The sequence below is a fragment of the Aspergillus uvarum genome, assembly GCF_003184745.1.
Source record: "Aspergillus uvarum CBS 121591 unplaced genomic scaffold BO82scaffold_10, whole genome shotgun sequence".
NCBI lineage: Eukaryota > Fungi > Ascomycota > Eurotiomycetes > Eurotiales > Aspergillaceae > Aspergillus > Aspergillus uvarum.
In genome coordinates this window covers 338,673-355,398 of record NW_020291307.1, presented here as the reverse complement: position 1 = coordinate 355,398, position 16,726 = coordinate 338,673, and the positions used below count along the sequence as shown (strand labels likewise).

General features: G+C 50.4%; 7 protein-coding genes across 7 annotated transcripts; 3 read left to right on the top strand and 4 right to left on the bottom strand.

Annotated features, from left to right (window-relative positions):
* Positions 1-165: 165 nt before the first annotated feature.
* On the top strand, positions 166-1,131 carry BO82DRAFT_329390 (uncharacterized protein; the record flags this gene model as incomplete). Its single annotated transcript, XM_025633052.1, has 2 exons — positions 166-714; positions 810-1,131. Exons 1-2 carry the CDS (start codon positions 245-247, stop codon positions 1,129-1,131), a joined length of 792 nt encoding a protein of 263 aa, XP_025494850.1. The 5' UTR covers positions 166-244.
* Positions 1,132-2,228: 1,097 nt separating this feature from the next.
* BO82DRAFT_408741 (uncharacterized protein) lies at positions 2,229-3,269 on the bottom strand (the record flags this gene model as incomplete). The annotated part of the gene is made up of 2 exons (XM_025639706.1): positions 2,229-3,081; positions 3,150-3,269. 2 exons carry the CDS (start codon positions 3,267-3,269, stop codon positions 2,344-2,346), a joined length of 858 nt encoding a protein of 285 aa, XP_025494849.1. The 3' UTR covers positions 2,229-2,343.
* Positions 3,270-5,624: 2,355 nt separating this feature from the next.
* On the bottom strand, positions 5,625-6,388 carry BO82DRAFT_362391 (uncharacterized protein; the record flags this gene model as incomplete). Its single annotated transcript, XM_025636852.1, has 4 exons — positions 5,625-5,650; positions 5,711-5,820; positions 5,873-5,977; positions 6,219-6,388. The coding sequence occupies 4 exons, from the start codon at positions 6,386-6,388 to the stop codon at positions 5,625-5,627; spliced, it is 411 nt and encodes a 136-aa protein (XP_025494848.1).
* A 2,364-nt stretch (positions 6,389-8,752) lies between these two features.
* Positions 8,753-9,912, bottom strand: BO82DRAFT_381438 (RTA1 domain-containing protein; the record flags this gene model as incomplete). Its single annotated transcript, XM_025637855.1, has 3 exons — positions 9,534-9,912; positions 9,081-9,472; positions 8,753-9,048 (listed from the first exon to the last, which is right to left on the bottom strand). Exons 1-3 carry the CDS (start codon positions 9,797-9,799, stop codon positions 8,753-8,755), a joined length of 954 nt encoding a protein of 317 aa, XP_025494847.1. The 5' UTR covers positions 9,800-9,912.
* A 291-nt stretch (positions 9,913-10,203) lies between these two features.
* BO82DRAFT_372311 (uncharacterized protein) lies at positions 10,204-10,960 on the top strand (the record flags this gene model as incomplete). The annotated part of the gene is made up of 3 exons (XM_025637313.1): positions 10,204-10,301; positions 10,361-10,429; positions 10,489-10,960. 3 exons carry the CDS (start codon positions 10,204-10,206, stop codon positions 10,958-10,960), a joined length of 639 nt encoding a protein of 212 aa, XP_025494846.1.
* A 313-nt stretch (positions 10,961-11,273) lies between these two features.
* Positions 11,274-12,270, top strand: BO82DRAFT_276861 (uncharacterized protein; the record flags this gene model as incomplete). Its single annotated transcript, XM_025631163.1, has 2 exons — positions 11,274-11,556; positions 11,612-12,270. The coding sequence occupies 2 exons, from the start codon at positions 11,274-11,276 to the stop codon at positions 12,268-12,270; spliced, it is 942 nt and encodes a 313-aa protein (XP_025494845.1).
* A 1,418-nt stretch (positions 12,271-13,688) lies between these two features.
* Positions 13,689-16,668, bottom strand: BO82DRAFT_8984 (putative C6 transcription factor). Its single transcript, XM_025641637.1, has 5 exons — positions 16,455-16,668; positions 16,275-16,381; positions 15,805-16,219; positions 15,346-15,746; positions 13,689-15,292 (listed from the first exon to the last, which is right to left on the bottom strand). Exons 1-5 carry the CDS (start codon positions 16,584-16,586, stop codon positions 13,945-13,947), a joined length of 2,403 nt encoding a protein of 800 aa, XP_025494844.1. The 5' UTR covers positions 16,587-16,668; the 3' UTR covers positions 13,689-13,944.
* Between the last annotated feature and the right edge of the window lie 58 nt (positions 16,669-16,726).

Sequence of the window (16,726 nt, the reverse complement as noted above, 5' to 3'; positions counted from 1 at the left end):
CAGAGATACAGAGACTCCCCAGGCAAAGCTACTGCCTCTTCTTGTATTTGCCTTACTTGTCTGCTTCGTATATCACAGCCTTCAAATCGACCTCACTCCCAACTGACCCTGTCTCTTCTTTCGTCCCAACAGCTCAACACCTCGTTACCCTTTTTCCCCCGGCCAAGCGAACCATTACCTCTGCTTGTCTATCTCCATTTCGACCACACAAGGACCCACGCGGCGAAATCTTACTCTTCACAGCATGTGGAGCTTTGACCTCAAAGGACGCGTTATCACGCTGGGCGAGCGGAAGCTCCGGATCGAGGACCAGTTGACCGAGGTCCTAGACCAGGAACTGGGCGAGCGCAGTCTTCTCCTCAAGGCCAGAAACCTGGAAAGCAAGGCGATTTCTTTAGTTCGGATGCGCTACCAGCTGAACCCGCGGGGCTTCGAGATGGACACCGAAGACGCGAGGAGGGAGGTCCGGCAGATTGCGGAGCACGAGTTTCTCCACGAGTGTGACGCTGTCAAGCTGCTGGGCGAAGCCGGGCTGGGACCAAAGTATTTCGACCATTTCATGTGCTCCCAACCGAACTGGATGCCCTTCCCCGGTGGATATGGCCACTTCCTGGTGATGACGGTGCCCCCGGGTGAGAGCCTCGAGGAGATCAGCGACGAGCTCACCGATCGTCAGCTGGACGGCATCCGGACGCAGCTGGCGCGCATTCTAGAGTGAGTTCGAGCGGCCCCTTTCCACGACGGAAATGAATCGTTTCTTGGGTCCCGAAGACTTGGGCTGACAGATTCCCGGTTTGGTTTGCATACAGGCTACTACGCAAGAATGGCCACAAGCTGGTCGATCAACATCCGAGTTATCTGAACTACGAGGTCGGCACCAACAAGCTCTACCTGGTCGATCTCACCCACCTTCGCGGAACCGACCCGACCAGCAAAACCTCGTTCCCAATCGACGAGGAGAGCCCGTACGTGGAAGCGTTCAATCTCTGGCGGGCACCGTATCGGAAGCCTCAACAGGGCCCGAAGGAAGCGAGCATGGCGCCGCCGCGATTGGGGGACAAGTCGGCCGGAAGGACACAATCGTCCGATCAGCCCACCAAGAAGGAGAATCGCCCTCCATGGAGACATTAAAATTTCAGACGGAACTTGCGAACACTAGATGGGAAGGCGCTTAGACCTTGGAGGTTTTGTCTTTGTTGCTAGTTCACTTTCCATACTTTCGCACCGCAAATCCAAATGCTGATCTAATATAATCCGAGTCCTATTGGCCTGAGGAGCCGAAGCTCAGTGTGCCTAGTCCGGCTAGCTATAGAAGCGGCTTTTTTTGATGCTCAGAACCTACCAGCTTATCCGAAATCCTTGAAACGCGCTGGATAGGTAAGACCTACGATATAGATCTATCTACTCTGAGCACATACAACCTTGGACTGTTCTCGCAGCTCTCTCTGGTTTCCTTCTCATATTATCTCATTTTTACTCCTTTCCTAAATTGTTGGAATTCCGGGACTTGCACTCGCACCTACATATGTGCCTGCACCGGCAGACCCTGACTGGCGAGATAAATATGCACGGTGGCCGCGGGCAAAATCTGCGGGGAAAGCAGCCACGGCCGGGTCTCGCCGTGGCTTTTTTCCCCCACCGGAAGAACAGAGCCGGGTTCCATAGCCCGGTCATTTGTCTGCGAAGTGGAACTCATACTCATCAGACCACAGTTGAGATGATATATGGATTACACGTCAATCCCGGCCGGCCTCCCCGACTCCCCCACGGCAACCCCGCCAACCGCGCGCCAACACCGCACCCGGCCCCTCCACCAACCCCAACCACCACCGATCTCCTCCCCTGGTCCCCCACCCTCCGCCCAAACTACCGCAGCATCCCGCAGTTCTACACGTACCTCCTCCACATAATAATCATTCCCAACTCTACTAGCAAGAACATTAATGCTAGGAGATGTGCCAGTGATGGTCACGCTTGAGGACGGGGGAATTCGTAATGTAAGCAGGGCTATCACCTTATGAACGTATTGCTGGCCAAGCACTTTTAGGTCATCCAGGTCACAAGTCTTTTCGATTCCTCATGCATGAAATAATAAGGAACAGTAACAGGAAACAAAAAAGCCAATTGTTATCCTATAAGAATGATTATTGCAACTGACCCAACATTCTTTTTCTGGCGAATTCTTTCGTGAGTGCAAAGCGGAAGGAGGAGAGAGCAACAAAGAAAAGGCCATCAGTGTCAAGGAAGGTAAGCACCGAGCAGGGCAGAGGTAAGGCTAAAGAGAGGCAAGAAGCACAACATGGTTTAGGCGGTATTGGCATTGCGGATACTCGGGGTGAAACTTCAGTCTTTTTTCTCAGCCTTTCCTCGGAAAGGCATCACAAAAGAAGGTTGATTTTCACCAATTCTGGGAAAATTGGGCACAAGTTCAAAGCTGCTCATATCGGCATCGGAAACCGGGAGATTGAGTTCCATATCGGAATCAGAATCGGCGTCATTCTCATCCGATGTTGCGTACTCAACAGCCCCGCTTAGCGCGAGGACCCGATGTAGGAGCCACTGCATCTCTAACAAAGCGAATGATGGAAGTGGGTAATCCTTTGGGTCATCTGTGCGGAAGGTTAAGATTTCGCCGTCGGTCAGTTCTCCAAACTTTTGCTTAGCAACATCCCACCTTGCAATTCCCGGAGTCTGGCAGACGTCAGGGATATCGGAGCGGTCAAAGGATGCATTCTTGGTAAAGCTGTATCTGTCAAAGAGGAATAGTTGCACTCTGAGAGCGGTTTGATCTGGATTGATGTCCAGCGGCTTGAGGGCAATCTCCGCCGTATCCCACATTTTGTGAACATGTGCTGCGAGTGCAAGACGATTGGCACAATGCTCAGTGCCGTGACGTCCTAGTACATCCTCGTGCCACTTAGCGATCTTGTTTCTAGACCAAAAGCACGCTAGCACGTCCCGGAAATAACTTTCACGCCGAGAATCCCGATCGCGGCCGAGGTTGTAGGGGTATATATGCACGGAATCCACGATCCAAGAGTCGTTGCTGATGAGACATCGATGCTTGTCTCGTTCAAGGGCCTATGCGAAGTGGCAGTTTGTAGTGACTAAAGATTATATTATGAATGCCTGCCAGCTGACTCGCAGACTTTGAGCGGGCAATCGGCTGAAGTCTTGCCGATGCTAGGTCTGCTAAAGCTGCAGGTCCGGTTGATGGAATCGACTCTGTACCAGCTTGCCGGTGAAAAAGGCCCCGAAGCATCAATCATTTCGATGGACTTGGCTCATCCTCATCTGAAATCCTCTTCATTAGCAGGCTTGACTGGGGGAGATTCTGCAACTCGAGGATCACGTTTGCGACCACACCTTTGTAGCTGTTAATGCCGGATTCACGATAGAAAAATGTCGACAACATATCCTGATATGTCTCGAGAGCAGATAGGCAGATCCCACTGCCCAACCATGTTCTCAACATCCGCACTTGACTCGACTCGACAGGGCCATCATACCTTCCTTGGGAGGGTCCAGAAGCTCGTCGAATACGACTTTCTTGTAGTCTATTTCGCTGAAGTGTCGACTCGAAGAAGCCGTGGGACAGCGTGCTGGGAATGAATTCCTCTTCACCCTCAAGTTCGATGATCTTTGCAAGGAGACTGGGCACTGTGGGTCAGGATAAAAGATGGTTTTCAAACAACTCGAAGAAAGGTGTTTTCTACTCCACTCAAATCCGAGGAATCTCCCCGTGGTTGCCGCGAAGACCGCCATTCAGTCCGGGAAAGAGCCAAAGAGCTTTCCTAAAGCGGACCTAGGGTAATATCGAGTCTTTCTTAATTAATCTCTGGAAAGCCGAATTGTACCATTCCGCACAACCCTAGGGTGTGGAAACACACCGGCGACAGCGGATTGTGGTCGCCGACGAGAAGGATGCTAACTCACGGAAACTTCGTCGAGGCGTAGAAGGTCGCCTTGTAAATGAGTTTCTGGCTTCTGTAGCCTTAGGCTGAGAGGCACAATGGTGCGAGCTGATTGTGGTCCCCGACCAGAAGAATGCTCTTGACTCTAGGTAGTTTGGTCAAGGCGTAGAAAATTTCAGAGTCCCGATAGAGGTTGGCCTCGTAACCGAGCTTTTGGCTTCTGAAGAGTGGAATCAGAGTACCGGTCTGGTACTCTTTCTTCTGAGCCTCTCGAAAGCCGAAATACTCCATGCTTCGCGACCCCGGGGTGTAAAACACGATGGTGCCAGCTGATAATGATCACCGAACAGAATCATGCTCTTGACCTGAGTTGGCTTTGTGAGCGCCAACCAAAAGGACGCTCTTGACTTGGGGTAGTTTGGTTAAGGCGTAGAACAATTCCGGTTCCCGATAAAACGTGGCCTCATCGGCGATGAGGAATCTAGGGTAGATCTCCCCGCGCAACATCTCCGGCAAGTTAAGTCTAGCGGCCATAACAGTATGGATTCTGCTATGCGATGTCCTCGAGCGTCCGACGGGACGTCTTATACAGCGGTGGGCAGAAGACGTAGACATCCAGATGTTTCATCAAGAAAGGTACTGTTCCATGAGGGGTATGAGACTAGACAACCAGGATCAGACGTTAAGAACGTGCGAGGAATAGGGAGCGATGCTGTGAGGACCTTGTGAGGCTTGATAACGGTGTTTGATCATCGGTTTAGCAGGTATTGATTGGAAGGGTGAGGGTGATAGTGAGGGTGATAGTGAGAGGGATGGTGATGGTGACGGTGACGGTGATGTGTGATGTGTGATGAAAGAGATGAGAAGTGGGGAGAAGAAGTGGGGAGAGGACAATTGGAGAGAGAAGAAGGGGAGAGAGATGAAATAGAAGGCCAGAGGAGAGAGAATAAAGAAAGGGAAATCAAATCAAACAATTCAATTCAATTAGAATACAAGAAATTCAAGTTTTGTTCTATTCAAGTTCTATTCAAGTTCTATTAACCTGAGGAGCTCGGACTCAGCCGCCTGTTAGGGCTAGGTATAGATGGGTGCTGAGACACTGCACAGCTTAGAGTGAATCACATATTCAGCAAAGCCACAGTGGAGGCTTTGAGCCCTGCGCAGTTAATAGCCATTCCATATTCACTAGAAGGTCTTTCTCAGTTCTTGGCCCGCCCCTCCTCTTTCCACTACAGACCATTGTCTGGAATGTCAAATCAACATGGGCGGGAAAGTTATCAATCCCAAACCGCAGCCCTGGGGCCATGGCAGCCGGGCCGCACCGGCTACAGCCCACATTTGTAGTTTCAACAACGTAGTCTGAAATACTATGTCCATTACAGATACAAATCCTCGACAATGACCTTAACAAATAGACAAACTAAAAGAGCCCCCTTATCACCAACATCCACACTGATAACCCCATCACTGATATAACAGGTATAATAATGAAGATAAACCCCACTAGACTCCCCTGCTCAGAGAACCCATGGAAATCTCGGGCCTCTGCCCGGTTTTGGGCAGCAGCTGGCTTACCTTCTTACTCGGCGTTTCAAAAAAAAACTGCCCTTTCTTCAACTCATTCTCGCCCGCTGTAATTGTAGTGATCATCTCTGGCCGCAGGCGTGAGAACATCCACGTTGTATAGCGCCTGTCAACAGAGATTATGCCCTAGTCTGTGGCTGATGCGGGTCCGACTGTAATTATATCAGCCCTAGTTTGACTTGGGCTATAAGCGAGGAGAGGGCCAGACTCACGTAGCATGGATGGGGGGATGTGGCTGACGAAGGTGGCGTGGCTGTTGATCTGCTGGCTCCAGTATTTGGCCACGTCGGGTGCGGAGAATAGGCATGCCACAAGCAGTTCACTTCCGAAAGAACAAGCCGTTATAGGATCTCCCAATGTTAATTGGAACTTACATATCGTCCAATGTAAGTACAGCGTCTACGAGACCGGTCACCGTGAAGAGGAGCAAGTGAGGTAACCCGCCACCCTCCTTTATCAATTGGCTTGAGGTTTTTGTTCTGCATGAACTGTCAGAGGGAGCCTAGTGGAGATACCCAACCAAGGAAAGGATCCATACCCAGGCTTGATATTTTTTCACGCCTCCGTGCCGCACGACCCCGCAGGCATGCCACATCGCCTGCACCGACGACCCGCCGCAGATCAACGCCGCCAGGTTGCAAAAGGGCGCCGCCCTCGCCGCCCTCCTCCCGCTCAGAACTGCCCCCGACGGAGTCCCGCACCGCCTGAAGCTGTACATACAATCCCGCTACGCCTGCGCGACCATGATTCAGGATTTCTTGAGGCAGGCAGCCTTCAAGCTCAGTCGGGATGATTCGGTAGGCGGGACGTCGACGGACCGTAAGTTCCCTTGCCCAGTAGTTAGGTGAAAGTGGACGGACACAACCCCTATTGACTCTGAATTCTGCCATGGTTTCACCCCTCGAGTTCATGAAAACCAACTTCGGCCACGACGCCTACGACCACGCGACCAATATCCTGCTGAAAGCGCTGGGGCCGCTCTTATCCTCAAGCCGTATCGGTTCTCACTCTGCATCCACGTGGAGTGCGAGGATACTGGAACTCAGGTTCCGGACCCGCAGGAATTACTTGGAGACGTTGTTGCCGAGTCTCGAGGCGCGGATTGTTGCGCCGGGGGGGGGTGGATGCTTTGTGGAGGGTTACGCGGGATATCCTAGTTCGGGGGCACAACGAGAGGCCGGGGCAGGGGGAAAGTGTCGCGTCGGTGACTCCGCAGGTCGATCTCACGGGGTCGACTTCTTCTGCTGCGGATGGGAAAGAGGCGACGGAGGGAGTGCGGGGTGGAGTTGGGGAGTACACTGCAATCTTGTTTACGGGTATGGGTGATAGGGAGACAGATTATGGAGGAGACGGACGGCTTCCCATTCTCCCTACTACGATTGAGGTCGGCAAGCTGGACGGGGGATTTAGGGTTCACGTCCAGATGGCGGGACGGGTGGTTCTGGTCATCCGGGTGGATGATGTCTCCGGGAAGCAGTGGAGCGGCGCTGTCGAGATCCCTGAGATCATGACAGGCGAAGAGTGGAGAGCCAGGCCAGCTTCAGGACGATTGGAGTTGGACCAGATGCTGTTGGGTCAGTTGCAGGGGTTGGCAGCTGAGAATGTACAGGTTCTTCATTATTCGTGAGGAGTGTTTCTGGTTAGTGTTAATTAGCCTAAGGAGCCTGGTGCTAGTTGAATGGGTACGTACATTGCCTGCAAGGTTCAAATCTGGATCTGAGTACACCAGGAAGTTCAGCCGGTAGTATACCTTGACTGCTAGTGAAGCCAATGTCCCTTTAATCTATGGCACAAAGAGTTTGGCAGGTCTCCGCAGTTGTAAGGGTATTTGATTTAGATATTGGAACGGTGTACTTATGTATAGATATACAAGAGGAGACCTGGCTTGTTTCTTTGTCTCTATCTTTTTTTTTTTTTTTTTCCTCCTCCTTCTACGCATTCTCTACACGAAGAAGTTCCGGAGCTACTTCAGTAGGCTTATTTAGTAGGTTAGATGAGAAGCTCTCAAGTAGTGCTTTGATACAACCTTGAACCTGAAATACCTAGTACCTATCCAGCAAGAACTTATTAGGGCCTGGTTTATTCTTTTTCTAATTAGGTAAAAGCATGCTTTCCAAACTGGGCCAGACACCCGACACTTTCGTCCCCCAACTGTGGATAACCATACAGGTCCACGGTGGCCGCCTTCATTTCCTCAACCGCTTCACCTCGAGGAATCATCGGCAGGACACGAATCTCCTCCGCGAATGACGGGATTGCCAGATCGGAAGCAATAGAGACGAGGTCACATTGTGCTACGTGAGGCCATTTAGCCATTGCAATCGACGAGGTCCTGCGGTATCCCATCCCAGGCTGCCTTAGCTAGCTACTACCTAGGTAGTTCGTTCCTCGCAGTTAGCTTGACGTAGTCAGATTCAACCATCTTCCACTTCTCTCGCAGGCGTCAAGAGGAGTCAGTGATATGAAAAGCCGACCTCGATTCAATGTTGAGAACTGATTGGGCAATCTCGTTCTCACCTCGGCTCACCTTCAACTACTATTCTCTCCAGAGAAACAACATGAAATCCAATGCTCCTAGCCTGACACCAGAGCAAAACAGGAAGCACAGCCCAAACCTAGAGATTAAAAACTATGGTGGTCCCGAGAATCATGGCCTCTTTGGTTGAAGCAACCTTTTCAAAAGCGCGTCTTGCCTTTTTGTAATTTTCCCCCGGGAAGACACACCTATCGTTCATAATAGAAAAGCCGTGCCTTGACACCGGCGTACTGTTTGCCTATAATTCTCCATACCACTCGGTCATAATGACCAAAAACTCCAGCGGCCAGTCGAAAGTTTTCAGCGTGACCAAGTCACTACGACAGAAAAGAGATCGACGCAAAATGTCCCAAGAAAAGAAGTCGCACGAGTACAGCAATAATTGCAGCTCAGATGTATGCCTAGGCACTCGAATTCGAGAGTCAGGGAAAGTATTCATTTTTTTCTGCGGACACCTCAAGATTTTGGTCCTTCACTGGTCCTCATCCACTGCCTAAAGGCAACCTAGGAACTATACCCTAGCTGGTGCAACTCTTTGCATGACTGGAGGGATTGGAGTATGGAATGTGAGAATGCTATGATTCAAATCGCTCAAATCAAATCTAACTCCAGATCTAACTCGCTGATGGTACCAAGACCAAACCAAACGCTGAAATATGTAATACCCAATTTCTTGAAACCGACCACTCCGAGTCATCAAAGGCTTTGCTATATATTATTAAGCATTCGTCATCTCAATCTCTGATGAAGCCTGCGACACCTTAGACGAAACGACTCCACGACGCGGCTTCGCCGAGAATTCCCCCCATCGCCGGCCCATGGCAACTGCTGGGTGAGCGGCGGTCATACAAATGCACGCAATGGCAATCATAGTGCTCTCAAGGATCATCAGGGCAATTTCATCATTGGCCAGATCACTGTTAAATCCACCTTTCAGCTCCGCAACACGGAAGATCGAGCGAGTAAAGATCGTTAAAATGGCAATGGCAAGACCTTCGATTGGGTTAGCATACGCTGATAAATGCGGATTGTTTAGTGGCACTTGCCCAGAAGGAACATCTGCCATTTCAAACCACTGCGAACAGATGATGTAGACGCATTCTTCATGTCTTCTGAGCTGCGGCGCACTCGCAGAGCGAATTCTGAAGCGAGCACGATGAACAACATCAGCGAGGCGACCTGGAAAGCCAATCCTGCAATCATGATATTGACACCGGTATCGCTGAGGTTTTTTTGGTCAGAATCGGCGATGGAGGTAATGGCGCCGCCGGCTGCTTGTAGGACTAGAGCGATGATATCGCAAGTGACGAAGAGGATTGTGTATGTACGCGGGCGAATCCTGGAGATACCCTCCCCGTAGACGATGACAATTCTTCCCAGGCAGATGTAAATGGCGGCGGTGAAGAAGGCCGGGGCAATCGTGAGACAAATGAGGTATCTAAAAGTCAAGTTTCTGATTAGCTTGCTTTATTCAGAGGTATGTCTCAAAGGTCACGTACAGGAGGAATGCGTTAAAGTCGAATGGGTTGCTGTGCATCATGACTCGCCCGATGTATCCCAGTATTTCAAGAATGAGCCCCGCGGTCATGGCCCCCATGTATGTCCATGTTCGGAACCATGTTCCTAGGGCAATTTGCGCGGCGAGGAGAAGGCCGAAGATGACGAGGAAGAGGACATTTGCCGGGATGTTAGGCTGGTAATTGATATAAGCCAAGTCAATTGGGCAAGTTGCCAAGGTGCAGTCGTCCATTTTCATTTCCGACATTTTCAGTGTTGATATTTGTACTCTTTTTCTCTCTTTTTTCTGCTTGTTCTTTTTTTTGAGATAGTGAGGAGGAGAAGAGGTAGAATGCGAGTCTAGATGGGTTGAGGTTGATATTCCCCTCCTCATGGCATCGAATACACACACCCTTTATGCAACCTGACAAAATAACGGGGCCTGAAAACCAGCCACGAGGCTATGCTAGCTCCAATCCTACGGAGGACTACCATTGGCGCGAGTATACTTTCCAGGGCTGACAATGGGCGGTGCCAAGACACGGAGTCCAGGCCAACTCCGAGTCCGCGGACTAGGAGGGGAATTACCTGGGGGCCGGTCCGCGGACTCTTAAGGCCTCCTGTTCCTGTCCGGCCTCCACTTTAGCTCCAATTCTTTGAATGCTGCCTACTATGTCCGCGCCGACCAGTCTAGGCCGAGTCAAGACCTGCGAGAACTGTGTGCGTGCTAAAATTAGGTGCTCGCGCACCTCTACCCAAAGCTGCGATCGGTATGCATTCTACTTCGCTTCTCTTCGACTTAGCAACGTAAACCTAACACGCTTTGAAGGTGTCTCCGTCTGAACAGAGATTGTTATTTCCGCGCAACAAAAGCTCGTACTCCTAAGAAGAGGGAGACGTATATCTGCCCACTCCTCGTATCGATACGCTCTGTCAAGCTGACCGCATCTAATCTAGGCGAATAGGTGCACTCGAGGACAAGGTGAATCAAATATTAAGCCAGATCAATCAGCCTCGCTCAAGCCCACAACAGGCACCACTGCCACTGCCACTGTCACCGAAAAGTGAAAGTTGTGCTCCGACTCCTCGAAATCCGTGCGATGTGATCGGGAACGGGCTGATCACTCACGAAGAGGCAAATCGTTTGATAGAGAGCTTTCGTGATGCCATAACGTATTTCCCATTTGTACAGCTGCCGAGAAACGCCACTGTCGAGGATCTCAGATCAGAGAAACCCTTTCTCTTACTCTCTATTCTTCTGGTCTCCTCATTTCAAAATGTCCCGCTGCACCTGGCCCTCGAGGAGGTTTCGACGTCTTACCTTGGGGGACAAGTCTTGCAAGGCAATCGCCAACAACCCTTCGATATACTACAGGGATTGCTGGTTACTATAGCTGGGTATGTTCTAGACAATATCTCTCTTCATTAGACTCACAAAAGCTAACACGGAAGATAGCACGAAGAAAAAACTCCATATAGTGCGGTTTTCTGGATATTTGCACCTCGCACAAAGTATAATCAATGATTGCAGACTGTATTACCCAGCCAAGCTGCGAGGAGTAAGACAAGGAATTGACGTCATGTTGGCCACGGATCCTCCGACAGCATCGATTTCCCTGCGAAACGAGGAAATGCGAGCTTTGGTTGGATATTTTCTCCTTGACGCGTGGTAAGTTCGATTTACCACCTGTACCGCCCGGTCTAGACCTGAAAAGACTTTGTCTTGCTTACTTTCTTTTCACATGACTAGTCACTCCATAGTACTGCAGCGGACAGGAACAATGCTCTGGTCACCCTTCATAGAATCATGCGCTGCGAAGTTGTCGCAGGAATGCGAATTCTCAGCCGATCGATACCTGCTAGGCCAGGTTCAAGTACAACACATGCTTGTACGAATCGATTCCTTAGTTGCACGGGGATTCGGCGTGAATCAGGCTCCTGCGGATATAGAAGTGATGATTAGCTCTCTTCAAAGCGATTTTGAAGATTGCAAAGCCCGGCTTCCTGTCCCTGTTGACCATGATGGTGAGTTGACCAAGCCTCATCTGTACAGCAGATCTAAATTCTAACACTTGATTAGTATTCCAAGGCATTCCGTCCCACGCCTTCGAAATCCATCTCTATCAAACTATCTTTTTCGATGTATACCCATCTTCCGCCGCGTCATTCGACCAACCCATGGCCCTCCTGCGAATCGATGCCCTTTGTCACGGACTAGCGGCTGCAAAACAATTTATGAGCTTTTACTTCAGTCTACCACCTGGTATTGAAAAGAGATATAGTTACATCCAATGGATAATGACCGGGTTCAGCGTTGCAGCTTCATGCAAACTTGTTCTCGCATCGTTGGAGCCATCCGTTCGAGATCACGATCAAGTCCGAGGGTTGCGAGAGACCTTGGATATGCGGCATGAAATCCAGAAATCTGTCAAGCGCATGAATACGCTTGATCAGGAGTGTAAAGGTGGGAAGTGGGATCAACATGAGATGTTCTTCTACCAAGATTGGCTGCGGTTCCTTTCTGAATGGTTTGAAGAGAAATATCGTCTTGCGCAGTCTGATAGTGCTGGAGAGAATAATGGTGCACCGGGAGTCTTCGCCACTAGGATTCTAGAAAATACTATCTATGAAGAGCCTCCGCCTGATCCTGGTTTTCCTTGGGGGGATCTCCAGGACGTTACGATCGAGGAGATATTGAATGTGTGGTTAGAGCCATTGAACTTGCCACACTACTTTTAAAGTGTACGAAGTAGCCTTGATAGTTTCAGTGACGAATACATACCCCTTTCTGCTTTCTTTTACTTGAATTGCCATTTTATACTAGTAGTTCCAACCAAGTACTCAAATTGAACACGGCCTGTTAGGCGGTGGATCCAACCAATCCCGCAGACTCAAGACCAAATAGAAGCTCTGATCACATCAGTACATATACTTACTTTGCTAGGGTGCTTCTTATCCAACGCCAATACAGAGAACTGAGAAGACTCTATAAACGGAAAAGAGCCTTGGTAGGGACAAAAGATACGTTTTATGTACTATTTGTGAGATTGGAGCATAAATAGCATGAAGAGCTTAAGCAAGCTAGCAACAGCTAGCATTCGTAGCTTGTGTCTACATAGCGGTTGCTCTCGGCTCCGTATCTTGCGAACAGGACCGCATGGAATGGGCACGCCCCACTGTTCCGTTTCAGTCCAAGCATGTCTGCCCATACTCACGGTCTGCTCAAAGCGCCCTCCAGTCGCAGGACATTCCCGGCCATGGACACCTGCCAGTTGGGCTGGAGCCACTATGGACGTCACTCATCGGACTGCCATGACAATTGACTTTACAGCAAGCTCCAACCCCCAGTCCTCGCGAGGCCCCCAGCATCCCTGGCAGCTGAGCGAGAAAGCTGTTCAGCGTATTTTCGGTACATGCGAAATAAAGGCACGTGTTCACGTATCCAGAGATAATCGTATTTGACTTCAACTATAAAGTTGGAACAAAATCTAATGGTATTCGAACAAGCGGTTTGTCCCCATGGCATACTATCCACTGCTCTCTGACGTAGATATCTAAAGTCTGTAGATTTAAATTGCTTTCTTCAAAGATAAAATATAATGATTAGAGTGTTAGTTAAAATCAAAACTTTTATATAACAGCTTAATATTGCAGTGGATATATTAGTCTAAATATAGAACTAAGTAATCAAATACTCGAAGAAACGGCTTTTACAGTAATAAGACGCACAACAGCTTCGAGAATAAAAATGAGAATCCTATATTATAGCTGGTCAAGATTATAGATGATGAAAATACTTCTCCTAATTTATTACAAATACTACTAGTATAGAAGTATATTTTACAATCTGGACCAGCGCACCTACAACCAAACCAACTACTACCTTGGCCACTTCTAGCCATTATACAGTCAGATGAAGTTAGAGAACAAAAAGTTAGAGCAAAAAGAGCAAAACATACAACAGAAGGGATTCGCTGGTGGTCACCCACCCAACTACTAACCTCCCGGCGTGTGGCTTAAGTACGGCTGAGCGGACGGGAAGCCCTGTTTTCCACACCCTATGGTCGTATGTGCTTGTCTCTCGCTGAGATGAAACTTATATCGCACACAAAGCAACTGGCGGTTGCACAAAGACTGCCAATGAACCATAAATCTGGAGCTGCTTAAGCACGATGCGATCGTTATAACACTTTTTATACAAGCAGCGGCAGATGAATCATGAAGTAGTAGCCATGCTGAAGGCGTTATTGTTGGTGTATTGCGTAGTCTGGAATCAAGCCGACATTATGTCATAGATCAATGCTACTACTGCTTTCCAGCTCATTGCCCGTACAATAATGCGGTGGCAAGGTAGGCATCGGCTGCGCGGGACGTAGACGGAAGTCCCCATCTCCAGCTGGTAGTCCCATAGGTTCATCCCACAGAAGGCGAAGGGGATATGCGGGTCATGCGGGTGCCAGGAGTACTACCACTATAAGAGTCGGCAAATGTCGACGTGTCTGAAACGCCTATTCCAAGTTCGCCAGGGAGGTCGTCCCCTATGGTAGCAAACGGGACATCTATGGAGTGAGGATCCCAAGGATCGAGTGGTGGCAGGGGAAAGTCCGACAACTGCCACTGCCAAAGGTCGTCCGGGCTGACGAGACCATTGGAGAGAAGCGGCAGCACGTCAAGCTCCGGAAACCCGTCGGGAACACTACTATCGACAAATGATAGTAATGGGTTGGATGGTAAGAGGGGCTCGAATGGGCCTTGCGGATGTTCTTGCTCGGGTGCATCGGCGGGCTCAGCGCCCTTTCTGCTCAATGATTTCAGAATACCCGCGACCTCGAGTTTTCGTGAGCTTGCAGCAGCGAGGTTTTTGCCGCCATGACCTCCGGCCGCAGCACTGTCATCTTTATCGAGACCGTCGTCTTCATCGATCTTCATCAAGGCTTCCAGAGCAACGACGCAGCGCTGAGCGGACCCGTCGATCTCTGACTCCCAATGCGGATTGTGGGATATCGATGGCCCTTTCTTGACATTTTCGACTCGTAGCAATTCCATCGCTTCCCGAATCTTGTCGCGAGTCATCAGTCGGCTAAGGTGCTGTGCACTGGCACTATCTACATCATCCCCGGGTTTAGAGGTGAAGAGCAGATCGAGGAGCAACACCACGGCCGCATTGAAGAGCTGTATCTCACTGGTCGACAGCGAGCCACACACGGTACACCGCGCCTGGATCTGACCTTGGGTGCCGATGATATTCTGGGCCAAAAGCTGACAGAAAGGACGGCCGACTGGCGATGAGAGGTTGGGTCGATGTAGTCGAAGCAGTAAGCTCCACAGTTGCTGATGCAGCATCCAGCGTTGCACGGGGATCGCCGCCATGGGACCCCCGGTGGCGGTAAGTCCGACCGTGCTTCCCAATCGGAAATACGCCGGCAGACCAGCAACGTACTTTTCATACTTGTTGGTGAGATTCTGGCGCGATTTGGCAGATTTGGTGGTCAAGTCGGCCTCATGTGTTGGTAAACCCCATAACTCGATGGATTCGCGGACAATCCCGCCGACTTCCAGGGCGTGGAGAGTATACGACATCATTGTAAACTCGGATCGAGGTCGCTCTGCGATGTGTCCATTGCCATCTAATTGTGAAGTTGGTAGAGAGAGATCATCATCATTCACGTGCAACGGCATCCGGGTGCTGAATTGTGATGGCTGAATGGTGTAGTAGCCGAGGGCTTGTCCGCGGGACCAATCCCTTTGGACCAATGCCCACCTGTACGAAAATGTCAGCAAGGACTCGTCACCTATCTTCTCGATCAACCTTACCATATACGAACCCCGAGTTCTACTCGGATATGTGGCGGTTCTGCCGGTGTTGTTGTGCCATTTTCAGGGCGTGCAGAATATGATGCAGACGCATGCAACAACTTGATGTCCCCCAGCCGATGCAGCCCGAGTCTGCGAGCTCCCGAAATCGCAGTGACCAAAACCGCATCCAGCGCCAACGAGCCCTCTTGGCCGTCGAGTAGAAGCATAACTGCGGCCTGTAACCCGGCGATTGAACCACAGAAGAAAGACACACCGTCCTGCAGACAACGCAAGCCTAGAGCCCTCCATGTCTTGGCGCGCAATTCGGACGATCGTAACTCCTCCACGCGTAGAGCTAATGGCGTAGAACTCCATCCCAGTATTGACGGCGTAGGGTGAAAAGCAAGACCGAGGACGAGCTGACAACCAAGCAACGATGTGAGCATGACGCTTTTGTGTCAGGTAGACTACACCTACCGCTAAGAGGTAACAGCCCAGTGTCTCCATCGTGACTGCACTGGCTATCGCAGAAACCTGTTCGTCGGGTGAAGTCAGACTCAAGCAGGTGCCGAACTGTGCAGCTTGCGCTATGAATGTCGGAGTATGCACCACATTCCCCAAAGGGCCCTGACAGCGAGTGACGAATACTTCCAAAAGGAGATGGATCACCTCCCACTCCGGCAAAATATCGACAATCTCTCGGATCAAGGCGAGCTTTTCACCGTGTCGCTTAAGGTCTGTACTGGACCAGTATCGATTCGGAAAATCTGGTGCGACTGACAACGGTTTTGTCGCCATAGACTTCGGTCGAGGAATTCCTTCGACGAAATGCTCCAAGAGTTGCGCTATCTCCTCTGCTTCCACCTCACCGTCTCTATTCGGTGGTAGATCCCTGAAGAAGAAGAGTTAACGCACTGACTACAATATTGATAATGGTGATCACTCACTGCTTGGACGCTGTCTTGCCTCGGTGCACGGTTTTAGACCGTTTGGCCCTCGGGTGCCGTTCGTCTTTGGTACAAAGATGACCGATCTTACGCTTGACGCACTCCACCTGTAAGCGTACTGTAAGCATCCAGCCTCAAGAGCGATGTGATCGCTCGCGTGTGCAGGAGGTTGGCACTGACACAGGGTTCTGCACGGTCGCATTTTAGCTTCGAGGCCCTACAGCGGGAACACGAGAGCGTAAACTTGCGTGCCCCCGCGTGCGAGCCCGCGTTGGTTTTACTGCGGTCATTGTCAACCATTCTGCGCTCCATCTGTGGTGGTTGAACGAAAAACCAAACGAAGAGAGAGGGAGTTGTTTCTGGAATGCAGCCACCTGCCGGCTGACGCTTGGTGTGTAGGCTAGCTAGCCAAGGCTGGCCAGTTGACGGAGCGGGGCTTTAATACTGCGGAC

Coding starts and splice junctions, on each gene's coding strand:
- BO82DRAFT_8984 (XM_025641637.1), bottom strand. CDS start 16,586: ATGGAGCGCAGAATGGTTGACAATGACCGCAGTAAAACCAACGCGGGC. Junction 16,382..16,454: donor GCGACCGTGCAGAACCCTGT/GTCAGTGCCAAC, acceptor GTACGCTTACAG/GTGGAGTGCGTCAAGCGTAA. Junction 15,747..15,804: donor TGGGCTGTTACCTCTTAGCG/GTAGGTGTAGTC, acceptor CTTGGTTGTCAG/CTCGTCCTCGGTCTTGCTTT.